The sequence below is a fragment of the Cheilinus undulatus genome, linkage group 6, assembly GCF_018320785.1.
Source record: "Cheilinus undulatus linkage group 6, ASM1832078v1, whole genome shotgun sequence".
NCBI lineage: Eukaryota > Metazoa > Chordata > Actinopteri > Labriformes > Labridae > Cheilinus > Cheilinus undulatus.
The window spans coordinates 2,447,727-2,468,169 of NC_054870.1; the positions used below are offsets into that span (position 1 = coordinate 2,447,727).

At 40.7% G+C, this 20,443-nt stretch overlaps 1 protein-coding gene across 1 annotated transcript; it reads right to left on the minus strand.

Moving 5' to 3' along the window:
* Positions 1-7,759: 7,759 nt before the first annotated feature.
* On the minus strand, positions 7,760-12,035 carry emx2 (empty spiracles homeobox 2). Its single transcript, XM_041789729.1, has 3 exons — positions 11,336-12,035; positions 10,142-10,326; positions 7,760-8,874 (listed from the first exon to the last, which is right to left on the minus strand). The coding sequence occupies exons 1-3, from the start codon at positions 11,724-11,726 to the stop codon at positions 8,707-8,709; spliced, it is 744 nt and encodes a 247-aa protein (XP_041645663.1). The 5' UTR covers positions 11,727-12,035; the 3' UTR covers positions 7,760-8,706.
* Positions 12,036-20,443: the final 8,408 nt, after the last annotated feature.

A 20,443-nucleotide genomic window follows, 5' to 3' on the forward strand; every position in this document is an offset into this window, starting at 1 on the left:
GGAGGGAGAATCTCTGCAGTTGGAAGAATCGTTGCATTCGGTCTAAAATGCACCAAACACTGAAAAAATGAAAGTCTGCATCGGTCCAACAGACAAGCTTTAAATATGGCTGCTGGCCTTGTTCATCTAAAAACAATCACGCCTGGTGCCAGCCGTGCATTTAGCGTGTGCGCTGGTTAGTGGGTCATGGAGCTGTTTTCAGAGGAGTGAAAATGTGTGCATGGGAAAAAATCACTGCATAAAGTCTAGTACGGAAGCCCTAAGCAGACATGCACGCATACATTTAATTATTCTCTATTTCCCATGCCAGCGTGTAATCCTGCTTATTTTTTAGTCGTATTTATCTCTTTATCTTCAATAACAAAGCTAGATGTCTCATGATCATGTGTTCATTTATTTTGGTCTCCAGAAAACAAGTAAAATGTAACGTTACAATCAAATTAAACAGTAAAATAAGATGTGTGCATGCTCGCCCCCCACAGACCTGTAATGATGCTCTTATGTTCTCTCTGTTTTATTTGTTCCATCTGCCACAGTTTTCATTTATTCATTTGAATAGCTGATTTTTGTTGTTTTTTTTTTTTTGTCGTGATTTCTCTTTACAGAGGTCGTGTTCAGTTCGTGTGTTAGACCAGCTGAGAAACACGAATGTAAAGTTTTAACTCTGCTCAGTATTCACTCATTTTAAAGGAGAATCCAAAAAGAGTCCCTCACAAAGTAACCTACAATGTCTATTTTTATTACAAATCAATTATGTATGTTTTTATTTAAACACTGTTTAAATGTATTTCATTTTGATTTCACTGATTTAGCTAAAATAAAGTTTGAAAAGAAAAAGATGGTCCCACTTCAACACAAGCCGCTCTATTAGATCCAGCATGCCAGTTTTAGGCTGAAGTGCGTCTTTGACCATTTAACGACCCATTTCCTTTAAAAACCTGAATTCAAGAGCGTGCCAGCTTTAAGTGATTTTCACATCAGAGCAGGTGGCAGCAGGAAATTGAGGATAAGGGCCGGGCAGTGTGTTGGCTTATAAAGGTATTGTTTATGTTGATCTGGAAGCTCTAATGCTCAGACTGTTTATAGTAAGAACAGTAATATAGATCATTTATTTGAGTCTGACAGGAGAATTATCATTTTTTTTATTCTGTTTTATTTCATTTTAGAGGAGCATTTTCTTTAGATTTTTGAAATTCAACTCTAGAGTGGTTTATATCTCATGCATGAGGACAGTCGTCATTGTCAAACTTTGTTTTTGTTATTCTATCAGAATAAAACAGTGCATTACAATCTGCACCATATTTTTTCACGAAAACATATTGAGCTCTGAAGTTTGATCATTTTTAGAGGCATTTCCCATATTATTAAAATCAAGTGATACTGATAGTATTTATATTTTCAACAAAAATCTAAGTCCCAAACATCTGATTGTGGGTAACTTATTTTTAAAATTGTAAAAAAAAATACAGTGCTTAACAAATGTATTAGACCACCTGTCATATCTGTCTCAGAGACCATCCAGCATCACTAAGTGCTTTAATGCGGACTCTTTCATTTTCAGTCAGCTCTCCACGTTTTACCATTTTGAACAGGAATGAGGAATTTCAAACTAAATTCCCCTCACTTGGCTTCTCTGAGAAGTCAGAAATGAATCAAGTATAACATTCAAACACTAAAACTCATTTTTCTCTTCAGGTATGCAAGTAAATAACTATAATTTGACATATTAATCAAGAAATATTAATGTGCTTTGGTATTTTTTCAGGGTTTTTTTGTAAATCAGTAAGTTTGAAAATTCACAGATAACAATAATAATTCTATTTTAGCATTAAAAATATCATTTGTGTTAAACATATTGATGTATTAACCACTGCAGAAACATAAAAAAAGATTTTGGTAATTACCAATGCTGTTAATTTAGAGCAGCTGTGGGATAAACCTGACTTTGGTTAGGGTTAGGGCGGTCTAATAAATTTGTTAAGCACTGTAAATGCAAACCCCTGCACACTGTCTAAACTGCACAAACGTGCTCTGGAACAGAGGATGGAAAACTGTCGACTAAAACTATGACTAAAAATGTTCGTCAACAGCCTTTTTATCCATGACAAAACTAGACTAAGACTAACAAAAATAGATCTGTGATGACTAAAACTGACAAAAACTAAGTTTAGTTTTCATCAAGATGACTAAAACTAGACTAAAATGTAATGTAGTTTTGGTCAGACATTCAAAATCAGTGATATTTCTCCACTGTGGGTAAATCTGTCAAAAACAATGCATCTGTATCTATTCTGCCTCCCAGCTGTAGAAAGCAGGGACCCAGGTTAGACAGAGAACACACTACCAGGATTTGGTCCCAGATTTAGGCAAGAGAATAAATGCTTGGACTAAAAGTAAAGACTAAGTGTGAGGAATTTTAAGGACTAAAACTAGACGCAAACTAAATGGATAAAAAATGACTTTAATGTGAATTAATACCAAAATGCATTTCATTTAAAGACTAAAATCACTTTGTCTGCAGTTTTTTATTATCATTGAAAAAAAATCCACATTATCAGGAGTTTAGGACTTCTATTTTTTTTACCATTGTTTGTTTTTTTGTTTTTTTTGTGTGTGTATAATTTTTCCATAATCATATCAAAGTTTTTAACTCTGCTGTTGTGGCAGTGTTTGCAGCATAAAAACCTCATAACTGTTATTTAGTTATAGAGCTAAAATAGATAGAACTGTTGTTGCATACTGGCCAGCCCTGCAGAGAGCTGCTGCTGACTGTCTGCGGTGGTAAACATCATCAGAGCTCATCATCATCATCATCATCATCATCATGGCTGCTCGCCCCTCCCTCGTTATTAATAATAAAGAGAGAAATTGAATCCAGGATGTTTAATTTATTATTACGTAAGCTTTTGAAGGGTGATTGGATGGTAATTGCTCATTAGTTTTGTATATTTATCGCTGCACCTTATGTCAAGGCCAAGGGATTGTGTAGGGTTCATTCTCTCCTTTCAGGGATCAATTTCAGAGGCAATTTGTGAAACGGGACAGATCAAGTTAGAGCTGACGTCGCAGGGCCGGATCACAGGTGCCACCAAGGGAGACTCTTTTTTTTTAACCCTGAAGAAATGCCGAGAAAGAGGCGTCTTCACAGAACAGACTGCATGTTGACAAACTCTCCAAAGCCATCCTTTCAGACGCCACTTCTCCCAACTTAAGAGATTTCTGCTCAATCAATTATTGACCTTCACTTCTGTCGGAGCCTGCCCCCCCCCTCCCTCCACTATTCACATTAGTGGTGTCAGAGGACGTAATTATACCTACTAATTGCAGATTAGAGGTTTTGGGTCAGTGGGGTCACATGATAGGAGCGACTACTCTTTTCAATGATGGATAATCATTCCAGGTTGGAGGCTCGCTGTTTCATGGAGCAGGGCTTAAAGGTCCAAAATGTCCAAACTGGTTGGCTCCTAAATATTTCAGGCAGCATCAAACCGTTCTGGAGCAGTGAGGAGTTATGACAGGGGTGGGCAACTGGCGGCCCGGGGGCCACATGTGGCCCTAAAGTCAATTTCAATTACCAGTAAATTATAAAGATGAAGAAACAGGAGAAACTCTGCCTTAAAGACAGGGACATAGAAACATGCAGTGTTAGAGGAGGCCACTGGTTTAGTTCAAAAGAAACGCGTAAATATGATTGGCTGTAATTGTTTCTGTGCATTAAATACATTTTAAAACAGGGGTGTCAAACTCAAGGCCCGGGGACCAAATCATATTTCTATTGTAATTGTCGTGCTGGTATGAGGTCTGCAGATTTACTATGGAATAAAAATGTAAACTTAACCTTTAAAGGTTGAAAAAATAAAGAGTAAAAATATTTAGATTAAAAGTCATTTCATATTTTCAATTTTGCATCTCACAATCAAATTTATTGTTTAACTTTTATTTCATATATTGACCTTTTAAATTCATAATTTTGACTTTTTACATCAAAATCCAACCTCTTAAATTCAGCTGTGACCAGGGGCGTAGCTAGGGATTTAAGGCCCCCAGAAGAAAATCACACAGGGCCCCCCCTCACCGGCTAGCCAAGCATCAAACGTTGCAGCATTTTTACAAATATATATGCATTTTAATTTTTTTTTTTTAACCATAATTTACCAAAACATGAGCAATACTGTTACTATGGTGAAATTACATTTACTTGCATTATTTCACAGTGTTGGACTAAACCATTTGGACGTTTTTAAGGGGCCCACAGTATTTTTATTTTACTCTTTTTGATTCAAATTTCATTGCAGGGCCCCTCTCTACTGCGGGCCTGTGCTACACTCCTGGTTGTGAATTTAACGTCATATTTGGACCTTTTCAACTCACTGTTTCCAATTTGATCTCACATTTTGACCTTTTAGACTCACAATTCAAAATTTTAACTCGTTTTTTATCTTTTTTTTTTTTAATTTTATGTAATATTTCCATTCTTAAAACTCCCAACTTTAACATTCTCTCTCTTGCGTATTTTCCCTTTAAAATGAATGAATTTTGTGTTTGGACCTTTTGAACTAATATATTTGACTTTCATCTCAGATTTTGAGTCGTTAAATTTATAATTTTGATTTTCTAAAGTCTGAAAACCATCAATGCTCAGTTAGTTTTCTCCTTTTTTTAACTGGTGCAAATGTCAGTTAATGGTTAAATGTTGACCCTCAGGTTAGACCTAAATTCAGAATCTGGCCCCTGCTTTAAAAATGAATAAAAGTTGCCCTTCTGCCTGCTGACTGTATTTGAAAGCATCTTTAATTTAGTTGATCATGAAATGAATCATTGTGGGTTGAGAACAGTAACTGTTGGTGTAATAAATGATCTCCTCTCACTGCTTTAAACTGAGAGAACCGGACCGTTTGTGACAGTTTGTCCCTTTGGCATTGACAACCTAACGCTGGGAACCAAAGTTGGCCATCCCTGATTTATGGAGCGCGTGGCCCCTGCGCCAGCGGAGCAGCTTCAGTTTAGATAAGTGGGTCACCAAAGGTCCCCACAGCTGGTCCACGACGCACAGCGCGAGAGAGTGGAGGGGGCTGCGATAGCCTGTGTGAGGACTAACTTCACACACACCGTTTGAACTGAGACCAAATTAATTATAATCCCATTCATGGGGACGCGCAGTCACTAAATGCGCCTTTTAATGAGCGCCAAAGTCTGCGGATTTTAAACGAACAAAAAAAAAAAAAAAAAAAAAAAAAAAAACAGGTGAAAGGCAATTTTCCGATAAGTTTGATGTGCTCTTAAACGCCAACCTTCATTTTCAGTAGTTTAAATTTGACATTCATCATGGAGATATCTGGATATTTTCGCCTTCACATTAAAAGTCAGTCCTAATTTTCCATCCTGATTTCAGCCTTTTACGCACGCACACGGACAGACTGGTGTTTTTAGGCTTTCCGATGTTAAAATTCAACCCCTTTCAATTAATCCAGTAGCGCCAGCTCTAATGAGAAGCCCGGCCTGTCTCCCTTGTGTCCATACAGGCGCACAGAGGGTGGGGGGGTGCGCCAAATTTGTTTGCGGCGGATCAAGGCTCACCGCCTCCACTGCACTTCCTTTATCTTAATTCCAACTTGAAAAGATATAATTATCTAGTTTGAACAGGACTGCTATCAAATCCTTCTTTAGAGGCAGGGTAGGGAAAAGCTCGAGTGGATTGTGAAGCTCTGAGCCGCTCGGTGTTGCCCGAGATAGGAGTAATGAAGTTGTGGAGTCCGGAGATACAAAGGGCATTAACCTCATTAGCATGAAACCTTTTCTTCTAACTATTGTGGGACCCTTTCAGTCCTCTAATCCCCCCTATTTCAAAGCTGGGTTTGTAATAAAGCTTTTAGGGGTTTTTTCCAAAGCTAATGGTATTCTCTAAAGATTTTTATTGCTGTTATAATCTATGGGCCGATTAAGAATTCCCTATATGCTCTGGCCCCAAACCCAAACAACAAAACAGCTCTGTCCTGGAATATTCCAACCGAACAGGCACCTCGCTCTAAACGCACTGAAGATGAAGTTTTTATATGAAGACATTTCATCTGAAATCTGTCTGATGTGAAAAACGGCACGTTCGCTGTTTTTTCTGTTTGTGCGTAAATAAAGACTCACATCCTGCCTGAGCCGAGCCTGCAGGCTCAGAGAGAAGCCTGGAAGGGTCCCGTTCAGTCCAGAGCAGCTTGCAGCACGGTGGAGCCTACAAGACAAGATTTGAAACAAAGATCCCATTTTGCGGCGCATTGCAACCTTCTCTTATCGCATCGTGAGGGGTAGTCAGATTGTACTAAATTATGTCCAAGCAAGCCCCCTTGGATCCGTGGATTAAGAGATTAAAGTGGACCACTGGGCAATGCATCCCCTTTCCCCTCATATTACTCGCATGATAATTGCCTAAACTGATTTGCACTTTCACAAAAGCTTGCAGGGACTCTTTGTGGAGCAGCAGCCCCTCAAAAATCAAACTAATGCTCTTTATCAGAGCAGGAAACAAGCGCAGGACTGGGGCGCGTGCTTTGTTCTCTCACTTTTTTACGCATTTCATATCAGCCCTTGTGCCCTCCTCCATTTTTGGCCGTTTTTCTCTAGTTTGTTTGTTTTTTTTTAAATTGTGATCATTTTGTCAGTTTTACAGCGTTGCAGGATTTTCTACAGGAACTTTTCTTCCTAGTTAAATGTTTCAAACGTGTTTTACTCTTAACACTCTCTCAGTGGATTTTCTACCCTCTGGACACCCTCGAGGCCAAAAATGTTCACGTGCAAAAAAAAAAACTGCTATAAATCAGGATACATCGATATTTTTTCTACTTTTCTTTTCATAAATCTCTCTAACAACTTCAGACCTGCTCAAAACTACCAAAAAAATCGATAGTTTTCAAGATTTTAACCCTTTAAATGCCAGTTTGATTATTTGAAATATTTTATTTTTTTACTACCAAAAAAACAAAAAAAAACGTGAATTATTTTCCATAAAACTAATAGTTTAAAGAAGGGGCTTTGGGATGGGTCAAAGGTTAGCGACATTTCATTGCCCTTGTATTTGTTGTAATGTTTCATATCACAGGCAAAAACAGAAGAATTTGGCCTTCCATGGGTGAACGGTTGAATCTGGTTGAATCTGGTGGAAAACGGTCCAAATGTCAGATGTCATGATAGTTCTTCACAGGGGAATGCTGACAGTAGAGAAAGCATGATTTTATCCTGCAGTGACTGAGACTAAAATCCTGGCTGACCGGAGGTCAGGGGGGCGTTTTTACCTGGAGGGTGTCAGGAGGATATTTCTGACATTACATTAAAAATATGAATGCAATCAAATCAACTCTGTTTGTAATCTTTGACCCATCCAAGACTCTCATCAGCACCGAAGTCCCATCTTTATCCTGTTTATTTTATGGAAAATTATTCACTTTTTGCGTTTTTTGCTGTAAAAAATAAAATAATTCAAATAATCAAAATGGCATTAAAAGGGTTAAAACTCTGAGAATTATAGAATTGTTTGGTCGTTTTGAGCAGGTCTGAAGTTATTTAAGAGATTTATGAAAAAAGAAGAAAAAATACTGACGTATCCTGATTTAATGGCAGTTTTTTTTAAAGTGTGATTTTTTGCCTGGAAGGGTCCAGAGGAGGGTTAAAGCTCCCTCTCTCTCTCTCTCTCTCTCTCTCTCTCTCTAATTATTATTATTATTCTGTTGTTTTTTTTTAATGGCTCAGAGCAGAGCTCAGCTGCTCCACGTAAGAAAAAGCCTAAACTTTGACTGCGCGCGACATATTGATAAAACTTTATTGACAAAATATTGACAATTACATACTTCTTGGAAGTATATATTTTGTGTTAAAATTGTAGCAAACTTAACACAAACACAAAAATATGTACATTCTGTAAAAGAGGGCTGAACAGAAACATTAATCTGAAGCATTTCTGTACATGGAATACGCTCAGTGCTTTTTTCTCTTTTAGGCTTGCTTTAGTCCTTCGTGAGTCCTGACAGGCTGCTGGGGCCGCAGCGACACATGGGTAAAGCTTTATGTCAGAGGAATGTCCTGATCAGTACTTCATTGTGGTCTGATTCCGTTTAAGAAAGGCTTTTTATTCGAATTTGAGTTCTCTTAAAATAAAAACACTATAACGCAGCACCGCTACTTCATGTTTTTCACAATCACTTTGACACGAGAATGAAAGACTGCACACTGTAAAAAGGAAAGAGCACGACATCTCTGTTTGAAAATAGAGGAGTGAAAAACAAGATTCTCTTTTTTTTTCTTCTTCGTTGGAGAAAACGTGTCAAATGAAAACAACTACCAGGAAAAAGATCCCATGCAATTCAAGTTTTAAAAAAGCTGTTTGGTGTTTTGGTATCTTTAGTTCTTTCTTTTCTTTTCGTTTTTTTGCTAAAAAAAAAACCTTCTGAAGTGCAAACGTCCAATATGAACTGGAGGAGAAATAAGTGTCGGGACATTGGAGGAGGTTTGAAGGGGTCAGGTAGATGGACTGACGCTGTCAGTCACTTTTAGGGCTGACAGAGCCACACGGTGACAGCAGGGGCCACCAGTCCGGGTCCCCTCACCCTCAGCTGCCGATCTCCGGAGATCTGAAATGCGACATTGGCTTTTTACCCTCTCACTGTCTCTGCGTGGCCTCCTTTATCCACGTCGTCCTTCATTCAGACGCCTATGGTCTTTTTCCTAATCGTCCGAAGTGACATCAATTTCCTCTGGGCTCGCCTGTTTAGTGGCCAGTCTCCATCGGTTTATGTGATGCGATCCCTTCTTCTTCTGCTGAGACTCGGAGCCCTCCTCCTCCAACTTCTGCCGCTTGAACTTCGTCCTTCGGTTCTGAAACCACACTTTTACCTGGAGGTGAAAAAAAGAACGGAAGAAAATGGATCAGGCTGACGCGGCGAAGCGCTGCTGGTCTGTGCGTAAAGGCGAGCACAAAGGGGAGAGACATTGTTCAGGCTGAATAAGGCAGCCAGTCATGAGGCAAATGTGGAGCTGTGACCTGCTGCTGTTCAACAAAAATAACAGAGAGGAGAGTTTGTCCTTACAATCAAACAATGACAACTTTTACGCACGGAAATGTTCGAACCATTATTTACTTTTACGCACGGAAATTTTAAAACCATTATTTACTGCGCCACTCACACTAAAACCTAGTCCGCGCAAAAAGCTGAAATTATAGTTATCAGTGTTTTAAGATTGATTCTTGCACATTAAAGTCTTCACATTATTAAGTGGGTAAATAATTCCACAACTTTTAATATTTTTAAGAAATTAGAGTCATTTGGATATAATCCTAAAAAAACCAAACTTTAGAATAACATCCACTCCGCAGATGAGTGATGCTTTTAAACCAATCCTCTAAATCGGCTCCTCTTTGTTCCACGGTGCCGTGGGGAATTAACAACATCTAAATCGATAAATTGTCTGTTCCCGCTTTGTCACTCTGCAGCCCTTTATGCGCTTAAATGGCAACTGAGGTGAATTTAATAAGCCTTCAGTGGGTTAATTGAAGGAGGTGATGGTTCATTTCTCCCCTCAGTTCCTCCAAAGGCCCCGCCGCGCAAAGGAGGCGCAGCGGACAAAAGACAGCGGCTGATGGGCTCAAACAGCACTTTAAATATGGCAGGGGGAATTCAGGGAACCCGCCTCGCTCTTTGTATCGCCTATCCCATAAAATGGTTAACTGGTTAATTTAGCCTCCATTCTGAAAAGCAACATTCTAGCTCCAAAACAAAGTAATCCAACCCTCCTAAAATCAGGTTAGAGCGACACAATGACAGCGAGCCAACAGAGAGCCTCTGTCTAACATGGACTACATTTATGCAGCAACAACCCACTCACTCATTTGATTTTATTTCTAAGGATTTTTATTTTATAATATGTCTCATATTTATATTTTATTTCCATGCGTTTTTACGCACGGCGCCAGAGAAAGGACCAACATGTTAAGTCTACTGCTTCAGCCACAAAGTGAAGTGTGTTTTTAATCACAAATAAAGGGACTAAAAGGCACCAGTGGGCCTGCTCGAACAGCCACACAACAACAAGAAGATTCTAGAAATAATACCAGCGAGCCTGCAGGCATTCAGAATAAAAGACAAATCTATTTCCTTCTTACCTGAGTTTCTGTGAGGCTAAGGCTGTGCGCGAGCTGTTTCCTCTCTGCTCCCACCACGTAATGGTTTTTCTCAAATGCGTGTTCGAGCCGGAGGAGCTGCGAGGGTGAAAAAGCTGTCCGGATTCTTTTGGGCTTTCTGGCAAGCGCGTTGTGCAAAAGGAAGCTCTCCGGACTCGTTTCATTACCTGGAAACCAAGCAGAAAACGAGCGTCGTAAAGACTCTCCACTTTTACAAGCTGACATTTGTAGAAGGAGCAGCAGGCCCGCGCAGGGCTGCTGACGGCAGCTCCAGACGGCACACAGCAAACCTCTGCTACTAATAATCACATTTATGTCTGATGAGGAGAGGGGCAGCAGTCAGGAAAAAGTAGATCCAGGATGTCTGTATTTACCACTGCTGCGTAAAATAAGGAGAAGGCGCACAACACAACACAAAGGTGCAGCTCTAATCCTGGCCTAATTTAATTAACCCTTCATTGTAAACACTCAAATGTTCAATTGGACCGGCATCAGAGCGTTTTACAGCAGTGGGAAAAATATCAAATTAATTTAAATTATTTATGAAAATTTAACTTCTCCAAAATGACTGAAAAAAAGTGCTAATTTAATCACATTAAGTGTGCGTAAAAAGGAACAAATAGCTTTAACAATAAAATGAAAGTGTAAACACAGAGCAGGCCAAACCCTCTTTAAAAATAAAATGGACAAATAAGACTCAGAAAAATTAAACATTTTATAAAAAAAATTACTTTTTCACATTTAAACTGAAACTCTTGGATTAAAATAAATGTGGATGATTTTACGCGTCAGCTGTGGAGCTGTGAAATAACCTTTTTTTAGTCCATGTGCTCATTTTTACGCTCGCGTGCACATGTGCTCCAAGCTGCTAAAATACAGAACCCAAACATGTCAGACTTTTACGCGCTGAGCACAGACAGACTAAAGGCCAAAGGTGGCTCTTCTTCTTCAGAGCCTATTTTCATCCTCCTCATCCTCCCACGTGCTTATCATTTAGAAATAAAAATCCTCCACATAGATGAGTGCTTATTTTGGCTCCAGAAGTTCCCCTTTACGTGTTTTTAATTTTCATGTACATCCTGCTGTCTGCAGATGGAGAGTAAACATTTCATAAGCGCTGCCGCTCGGCACGTTCCGTGCGTAAAAGTAAGCCCAATAAGCTCTCGGATAACTTACCTTGAAATCTGTGTCCCAAGTACCTATATCTGTGTAATAACCAGGGGTAGAAGGTGGATGGGTCCCTTTGCTGGCTGGCAAAAAGAGGGTGCGGACTGTGCGAGGAGGAGAGCGGGTGAGCGGCCAGAGCGTGCGGCGGGGCCACCGGATGCACCGGGACGGCGGAGTTGGGCGGATGGGAGACCGCCTCGGCAAATACCAAGTCCGAGTTCGAGTAGACGCCCCTGCCGCCGGAGTGAAAGCCGTTGAGAAATGGGTTCATCTGGCCGGAGTTTGCATAGCTGAGAGCCGCTGGCCTGATGGGCTCCTCGGAGCGGGACGCCGGTACGGGATTATCCTTCGCCACTAAAGACTCTATAGTGAAACACCTCTTGGGTGTAGGCTGAAACATGGTCTGATAGTCCAGATTCCCCAGCTTAAGTTAAAGTTTTTGTAGGCTCTCTCGCTTAAAAAATACTCCACGCGCTGGAAAGAGGGAAAGTTTGTGAGCAGTAAATAAGTTGGGGAAAGGCGGCTATGTGAAGAAAGCCAGAATCAAAGAGTGCTCGGCGACTCCCAGACTAATCCATGGATGTGATCGTTTTCCTCGCCGGGTTCGTGCAGGCAGATTTGTTAGTTCATGAGCCTAATTAGCGCTGCAGTCCCATAAACAGCTTCCTCTGAAGGCTGTAATGGCATGGTGATTGGTTGCTGCCGCTGCTGCTCGCCTTAAGGTGGAGAAGGGGAAGACGCTTAAAAAGTGCGTCAATGGGAAACAGGGGCGCGGAGAGGCGGACTGAACGAGGAACACGGAACGGATTCGTCCAGAGGAGAGCCCGCACGCACGCGCGTACGCTCACGAGCACACATCTTCAGGACATTTAACACACTCATCTGAAGCAGGAGAAAGGCAGCACGACAGGTTCCTGCTGATTCTGAGGCTGTTAATAGTTCCTAACAAGTCAGACCTTTCCAGCACAGCAGCGCCAAAAAAGTCCACTCTGTTTCCACCACTGATTACGCACGAGCGCGACTGGCTCCCAGTCGGCCTTCGTTGCCTTTCCTCGCTTTTATTATTTTCATGTATTTATGTGATTGTTTTCTAACTCTGATGTCTGACACACACCGTCCACGCTCGTGCACATTTTTGTATTTTGATGTGAGGATGTTTATTCCAGGAGGACGTGATGGAGCAAACACTTGTCTTTAAGTCAGTCCTGATTGGACCGATCAGAGGTTTTCAGTGTGAGGTGCTCCACTGTTGCTGATGTTTGCAGGTCCACGGTAGACCGGCACCTGTGCGTGGATCAGAGAGTGAGAGTCGTGACCGCGCACCGTGGGCCTCAGAAACCGGTGACACACTCACCGAGCAGCGATGGGGCCCACCGACGCCCGAATGTTAAAGATGTTTTTATTCTTGTGACGGTAATTTACCTCATTTAAACTGTCTGAATTTTAATTCAAAAAATGTTCGTTAAAGGTCGGAAAAATAACACGAGGCTGACAGGAAACAGCAGAATATAGCTACTGGAAAGGCTGCACCCACCCTCTATCTACGCTATATTATTATTATTATTATTTTATTATTATATTTTTTTATTATTATTATCATTATCATTATTATTATTATTATTATTATTTAAATGTTATCCTGGTGGATTTATTTCTCTCTGGTGTTTGGAGGATAAATCAAACCTCAGATAAATGAATCCTCGCACAGACTGGCTGTTCGGCTCTGACAGATTAAAGGCCTTTATTTCTGCATCCGAACAAATTATTATCAACCAAGCGAGGATTTCTACCTGTGAAAATTAGTGACGTTTTACTGTAACAGCCTGTTCCTTTCCTTTATATCTTCTAATGAATAAATCTGTTTTAATTAAGATGACAAATATCCTGCCTGTATTTGTTTCAGCTGTCTTGTTTAAACCACAGTAAAAATGTTTCAGAGGATTAAATGTAATCTAACGTCTGTTTTTAGAGTCTGTTTGGATAAAAACGCAGCAGTGTTGTTTCCGTTAATCTCCATGCCGGCTGTGGCTGACACTGACCACACTCTTTGTTTTTATGTTTAATAAGTTAAAGACTGAGGGAATCAGTACACCTCTCCTGCTCGCGCGCTGAGAAACCAGTCAGTCCACTCGATGGTGCTTTACCGACCTCTAGTGGTCACGTGGCTGTAGTGTGATGAAGCCTGGTGTCTGGAGCGCAGAAGGCCTCAGCAGAGCTGGAACTGGAGCAGCTGGATCCACAGCAGAGATGCTATGGCAGAACCTTCAGAGCAAACACACTGAAAGACAAAACGAGTGGAGCTTACTAAACAAATATGGAAACTCGTGCCTTAAAAATAACAAGGACACTACACTTGACTTTTGTGAGTTAAAAACGTGTTTGTTTTTAGTGAGCAGTACTTGTTCTACGTGAACTATTGAAGTATTCACTACTAGTTTAAAATTAATTATTTTAACTTCTCAAACCTGAGATTCAAATGTTAATTTAAGTTTGCAGGAATTAGTCTAAATCATCTACTTTGAGTAGAAATACTTCATATTTTTAGTGCACTGTAAACACGATAAGTTCATAGAACTCAAAATATCACAGTCAGCTGATTACCTTTAAATGTGAGATAGTACTCTCTGTTAAAGGTTTCTAAGTTCTCATTCCTCCTCAGCTGACCCACTGAACCAGTATCTGATATTTCATTAATGTCTGTGTGCCATCAAACATTCACTGACGTTAACATCAGTGACATTAGCTCCTGTAGGCGGGGCGTCTTTAACAGAGACAGCAACTTCACTCATGGTGCATTTTATTTATTTATCTTATTTCACCTTTATTTAACCAGGAGAAGATTAAAAATCTCTTTTTCAAAAGTGTTCTGGCCAAGACTGCAGCAGCAAACACAGTGCATAAAGGTTTAGAGCCCAAAGGCATTCTGGGAAAACTGCAGATTTGCCATAACTCAAATAATATCAGTTTTAACAAAAAGTACTTAAATTGTTTGAGTACTGTTCACTTCAAACTAAAAAGAGTTCTATCAGCTCATAAAAATAGAGTTGAAATCGTTGTTTTGGATTTTTAAGTTAACACTAATTCATTTTACCCCTTTTTTACTTCATTTGTTTAAACCGAGTAAACTAGAGTCAACTGAGCCCTTTAGCTGCTATGGCCAAGAAGTACAAGTATTTAATAATAATAGAACAGGTTACAAAGAACTGAGTTATTTCAACTCAGTGTTTGAGTGAAATGGATGTTTTGTTTTACAATGCAGGCTGGCTCTGATGTTCCAGTCTTTCCTCAGAACCATGAGCCGGTTTACAGTCAGGTAAAAGTGGGCAGCTAGCAAGGGTGGAAACAACACAGGCCTGTTGTACTCAAGAAAAAGAGCAATAATCTGGAAAAAATACACACCTGGGGCTCTTAACGGATCAGCCTTGCTGAAACTAAATCTCATTTTACATATTTCTGTGTATCTTAATGTATTTTTGAGCCGGGCCTATGACAATCCTGTACAAATTAGCAAAAGTTTCACTGTCTGTATTAAATTTCTTTCACATTAGTTATGTCTTTATTTGCCTCATCTTGCTCTACGACCCTGGCTTTTGTCTCCTCCATCATCCTCATCTTGCTCCCTGTCCCTGCAATCTTCTCCTCCATCATTTTCATCTTGCTCTCTGTCCCTGCTTTCTCCTCCTCCATCATCCTCATCTTGCTCTCTGTCCCTGCCTTCTTCTCCTCCATTATCTTCATCTTACTCTCTGTCCCTGCTTTCTCCTCCTCCATCATCCTCATCTTGCTCCCTGTCCCTGCAATCTTCTCCTCCATCATTCTCATCTTGCTCTCTGTCCCTGCTTTCTCCTCCTCCATCATCATCATCTTGCTCTCTGTCCCTGCTTTCTCCTCCTCTATCATCCTCATCTTGCTCTCTGTCCCTGCCTTCTTCTCCTCTATCATCCTCTTCTTGATCTCTGTCCCTGCTGTCTCCTCCTCTATCATCCTCTTCTTGATCTCTGTCCCTGTCATCTTCTCTATCCTCCTCTTCTTGCTCTCCCTGTCCCTGCCTTCTTCTCCTCTATCATCCTCATCTTGCTCTCTTTCCCTTCTTTCTTCTCCTTTATCATCCTCATCTTGCTCTCTGTCCCTGCCTTCTTCTGCTCAATCATCTTTATCTTGCTCTCTGTCCCTGCCATCTTCTCCTTTATCATCCTCATCTTGCTCTTTGTCCCTGCAATCTTCTCCTTTATCATCCTCATCTTGCTCTTTGTCCCTGCCATCTTCCCCTCAATCATCCTCATCTTGCTCTCTGTCCCGGCCTTCTTCTCCTTTATCATCCTCATCTTGCTCTCTGTCCCTGCAATCTTCTCCTTTATCATCCTCATCTTGCTCTCTGTCCCTGCCTTCTTCTGCTCCATCATCTTTTTCTTGCTCTCTGTCCCTGCCTTCTTCTCCTCCATCATCCTCATCTTGCTCTCTGTCCCTGCCTTCTTCTCCTCTATCATCCTCATCTTGCTCTCTTTCCCTTCTTTCTTCTCCTTTATCATCCTCATCTTGCTCTCTGTCCCTGCCATCTTCTCCTCCATCATCCTCATCTTGCTCTCTGTCCCTGCCTTCTTCTCCTCTATCATCCTCATCTTGCTCTCTTTCCCTTCTTTCTTCTCCTTTATCATCCTCATCTTGCTCTCTGTCCCTGCCTTCTTCTGCTCCATCATCTTTATCTTGCTCTCTGTCCCTGCCTTCTTCTGCTCCATCATCCTCATCTTGCTATCTGTCCCTGCCTTCTTCTCCTCCATCATCCTCATCTTGCTCTCTGTCCCTGCCTTCTTCTCCTCCATCATCCTCTTCTTGCTTTGTATTTTGGCTTTCTTCTCCTCTATTATCATCTTGCATTCTGTATCTCTCCTTTGATTTCTTCTCCTCCATTTTCCTTGTCTTTCTCTCTATTCCTGCTTCCCCTCCTCTATCATTTCATCTTGCTCTCTATCCTCCTCTATCATCCTTGTTGCTGTTGTGAGGTAAATCTGATCTTTTCTTATTTACAATAACAATAAAGATTGCCACACAGATTTTCAGGTCAAGTCCCACCTTTATAGTTCAGTGAAATATAACCGCTGTAGTAGGATGTGTTGTGGAATCGTTCTCTCACTAAGTTCTAAGCAGAGGTACAAGACTGTTGTATTGAGAAAATGTTATTAGTTAGTACTGTCAGACTTGAAGGAAAGCTCAAAAGGGAGGACCCAAATGCAGATAAAACAAAAGACTGATTTAATTAACAAACAAAATAACTTACTACAAAATCAAAGTCCATGAAACAAAGCAAGTCCAAAAGAGGCACAAGGAAAGCATGAGGAGTAACACAGGGAAGACATCTAATGAACCGACACAGACACAGAGAGACACAGAGCTTATGTACACAGGGAGTGATTAACAATGGAGGACAGGTGTGGACAATCAGACACAGGTGAAACTGGTGAAGGTAATCAACGAGGAGGGAAACTCAGGCAGGAAACAAAACTGGAATCACACACAAGGGAACGCAACTACAAAATAAAACAGGAAACATGGAACCTAACACAAGAAGCACACGAGGGCTGAATGACAAAACTAAACACTAGAAGCTGAACAAAGGAAACTCAGGAGGATACAAAGAACCAAACACACAAGGAGGGAAACTAAAACACAGCGAGGAAAACTGAACATGAAACACAGGGAGTAAATCTAAAACATGGAATAACTAAACAAGAAGCACAGGGAAACTAAACATGAAACAGGGAATTAACTAAACATAAAACACAAGGAGTAAAAACTTAACACGAAACAAGGAATAAACTAGACATGAAATACAAGGAGTAACTCAACATAAAACACAGGGAATAACCTAAACATGAAGCACAAAATACACAGAAACACAAGGACTACAAGAAACACCTAAGAACTAAACACCAGAAATATACAAACTAGAAAACCGAAGTACAATGTAAAACTAGAAACATGGAAATCACAGAACAAGGAAAACACGAGGACTCAAGAACTAAACACAGGAAATACACTAGAAAAACTCATAACCAAACAAATCAGAACCTGGATCATGACAAGTACAAGAATATTGTGTACAGTAAATGTACAGTAACTTTGATTAAAATGTAGAATTTTACTGCTCTATGAATCTTTTAAGTTAAAGAAGGTGATTTAAAGCCCGGTAGGTCAGGATGGTGGGGACATTTTCACTGATGTGTGTCTGGAAACAAACATGTAGGGAAAAATTCATGATTGGCTTTTATTTTGAAAAAAACAGGTCTTCATGTCTCCAACATGTTTGTTGCATCTCACGTCTAAACTGAGCCATTTGTCATCATGAACATTTGGTTATGACTGAAGGTTTACAAAAATGTGGGCTGTGATTGGTCAATGAGGAGGTGGTGAGTTCTGGTTCTGAGAACCACTGATTTAAAGTTTATTCAAACAACTGAGTTGTTTTATTTGACTCCTGAGGGGAGAGTAATAGAACTGACAGGGATCTGTACCTGGAACAGCAAGCAGGTGAAATGTACCCATTATTAGAGCACATTGATTTTCACTAATAGTCCTTGTTATGAGAACTTAAGCAGAGAACTGACCATAGAAAGAGAACTACAGTATAACACTGTTGAATGATGATTCGTCACATCCAAAGTTGTCTCAGGGCTGATTACTCATCATTTCTTTAGAGTCTTCTTCACTCAAAGTCTTGAGGAAACCTATTCACACTTTACAATTACAGATCTTTTATTTTTAACTGTGGTTGATCTACACCTTGTTCCAAACTATTATGCAAATTGGATTTTAGTGTCATAAACATTCAATTTTTTGTTTTTCAGTTAAACTCATGGATGGTATTGTGTCTCAGGGCTCTGTGGATCACTGAAATCAATCTCAGACACCTGTGATCATTAGTTTGCCAGGTGAGCCCAATTAAAGGAAAAGTACTGAAGAAGGACATTGCACATTATTAAGCAGGCCACAGGTTTCAGCAATATGGGAAAGAAAAAGGATCTCTGCTGCTGAAAAACATCAAATAGTGCAACGCTTAGACAAGGTATGAAAACATGAGATATTTCATGAAAAATTAAGCATGATCATTGCACTGTGAAGAAATTTGTGGCTGATTCAGAGCACAGATGAGTTCATGCAGATAAAGGCATAAAATGAGGAAGGCTGATGGAAGAGAGCAGCTGCTAAAATGTCATTACAAAGCAGGTAACAGGTATTTGAAGCTGCTGGTGCCTCTGGAGTCCCACCAACCTCAAGGTGTAGGATCCTCCAGAGGCTTGCAGTCGTGTATAAACCTACTATTCAGCCACCCCTAACCAATGCTCACAAGCAGAAATGGTTGCAGTGGGCCCAGAAATACATGAAGACTCATTTCCAAACAGTCTTGTTTACTGATGAAAGCCGTGCAACCCTGGATGGTCCAGATGGAGGGGTAGTGGATGGTTGGTGTATGGCCACCATGTCCCAACAAGGTTGTGACATCAGCAAGGAGGGGGAGGAGTCCTGTTTTGGACCAGAATCATGATGAGAGTGCTGGTAGGCCCCTTTAGGGTCCCTGAAGGTGTGAAAATGACCTCGGCAAAGTATATATAGTTTCTGACTGACCACTTTCTTCCATGGTACAAAAAGAAGAACCGTGCCTTCTGTAGCAAAATTATCTCCATGCATGACAATGCTCCATCTCATGCTGCAAAGAATCCCTCTGTGTCATTGGCTGCTATGGGCATAAAAGGAGAGAAACTCATGGTGTGGCCCCCATCCTCCCCTGACCTCAACCCTGTTGAGAACCTTTGGAGCATCCTCAAGCTAAAGATCTATGAGGGTGGGAGGCAGTTCACATCAAAACAGCAGCTCTGGGAGGATATTCCGACATCCTGCAAAGAAATTCTCTCCAAACTCTCCAAAACTCACAGGTTCAATGGATGCAAGAATAGTGAAGGTGATATCAAAGAAGGGCTCCTATGTTATCATGGACCTTGGACTGTTAAGATGTTTTTGATTGAAATAGCTTTTTACAGCAACAGTCAAATCCTACCACATCTATATTTTCTTGTAAATAATTGATCAAAGAAATTCTTTAGAAATATTAATATTTTTATCTTGAAATTTAAAAATTAAGAGTGGAAGAGGGCTGCATGTGGCCCCCGAGCCCTAATTTGCACACCACTGGTTCAGTTTGTAGGACCATGCAGCCCTAGCACTTCACCCTGTGCCTCCATTCAAACAGAAAGGACCGCCTGGCCCTGGACATGAACATACACAACGCAGGAACAGGGCTACATGGAAGGGACTGAGCCTGTCTTTTGTGACCCCTGAATGCCATGTGGTTCCTGAAAACTGGTTTCCCAAAGTTATGTGAAAGCTTAGACCACCTCTGTCTTTAGGTGATTTATTTTTAATTAATGTAGTGAAATACAAACATTCCCTTAAAGTGAACTTAAGTAAAAGTCAAATTGCTGATTTACAAGCCACTCAATAAAGTGCAATTAAAACAAAGAGCTCCTCAATGACATTTAGGTGAGCAAACATACTAAGTTACTTTTCACTCCTGCGGCAGTAGCTCAGCCTGGTCTCCTGTCCTCTGGAGGTCATTGCTGATGTCACTAACAGTAGATGGTGATACCTTCACTCCTGTCCTCTGGAGGTCATTGCTGATGTCACTAACAGTAGATGGTGATACCTTCACTCCTGTCCTCTGGAGGTCGTTGCTGATGTCACTAACAGTAGATGGTGATACCTTCACTCCTGTCCTCTGGAGGTCGTTGCTGATGTCACTAACAGTAGATGGTGATACCTTCACTCCTGTCCTCTGGAGGTCGTTGCTGATGTCACTAACAGTAGATGGTGATACCTTCACTACTGTCCTCTGGAGGTCGTTGCTGATGTCACAAACAGTAGATGGTGATACCTTCACTCCTGTCCTCTGGAGGTCGTTGCTGATGTCACTAACAGTAGATGGTGATACCTTCACTCCTGTCCTCTGGAGGTCGTTGCTGATGTCCCTTACAGTTGTTTTAGGGTCTTTTTTTTTTACAGCTTTTACAATGTTTCTGTCATCAACAGCTGATCTTTTTCTCCATCTACCCATCAGACGTCTGTTAC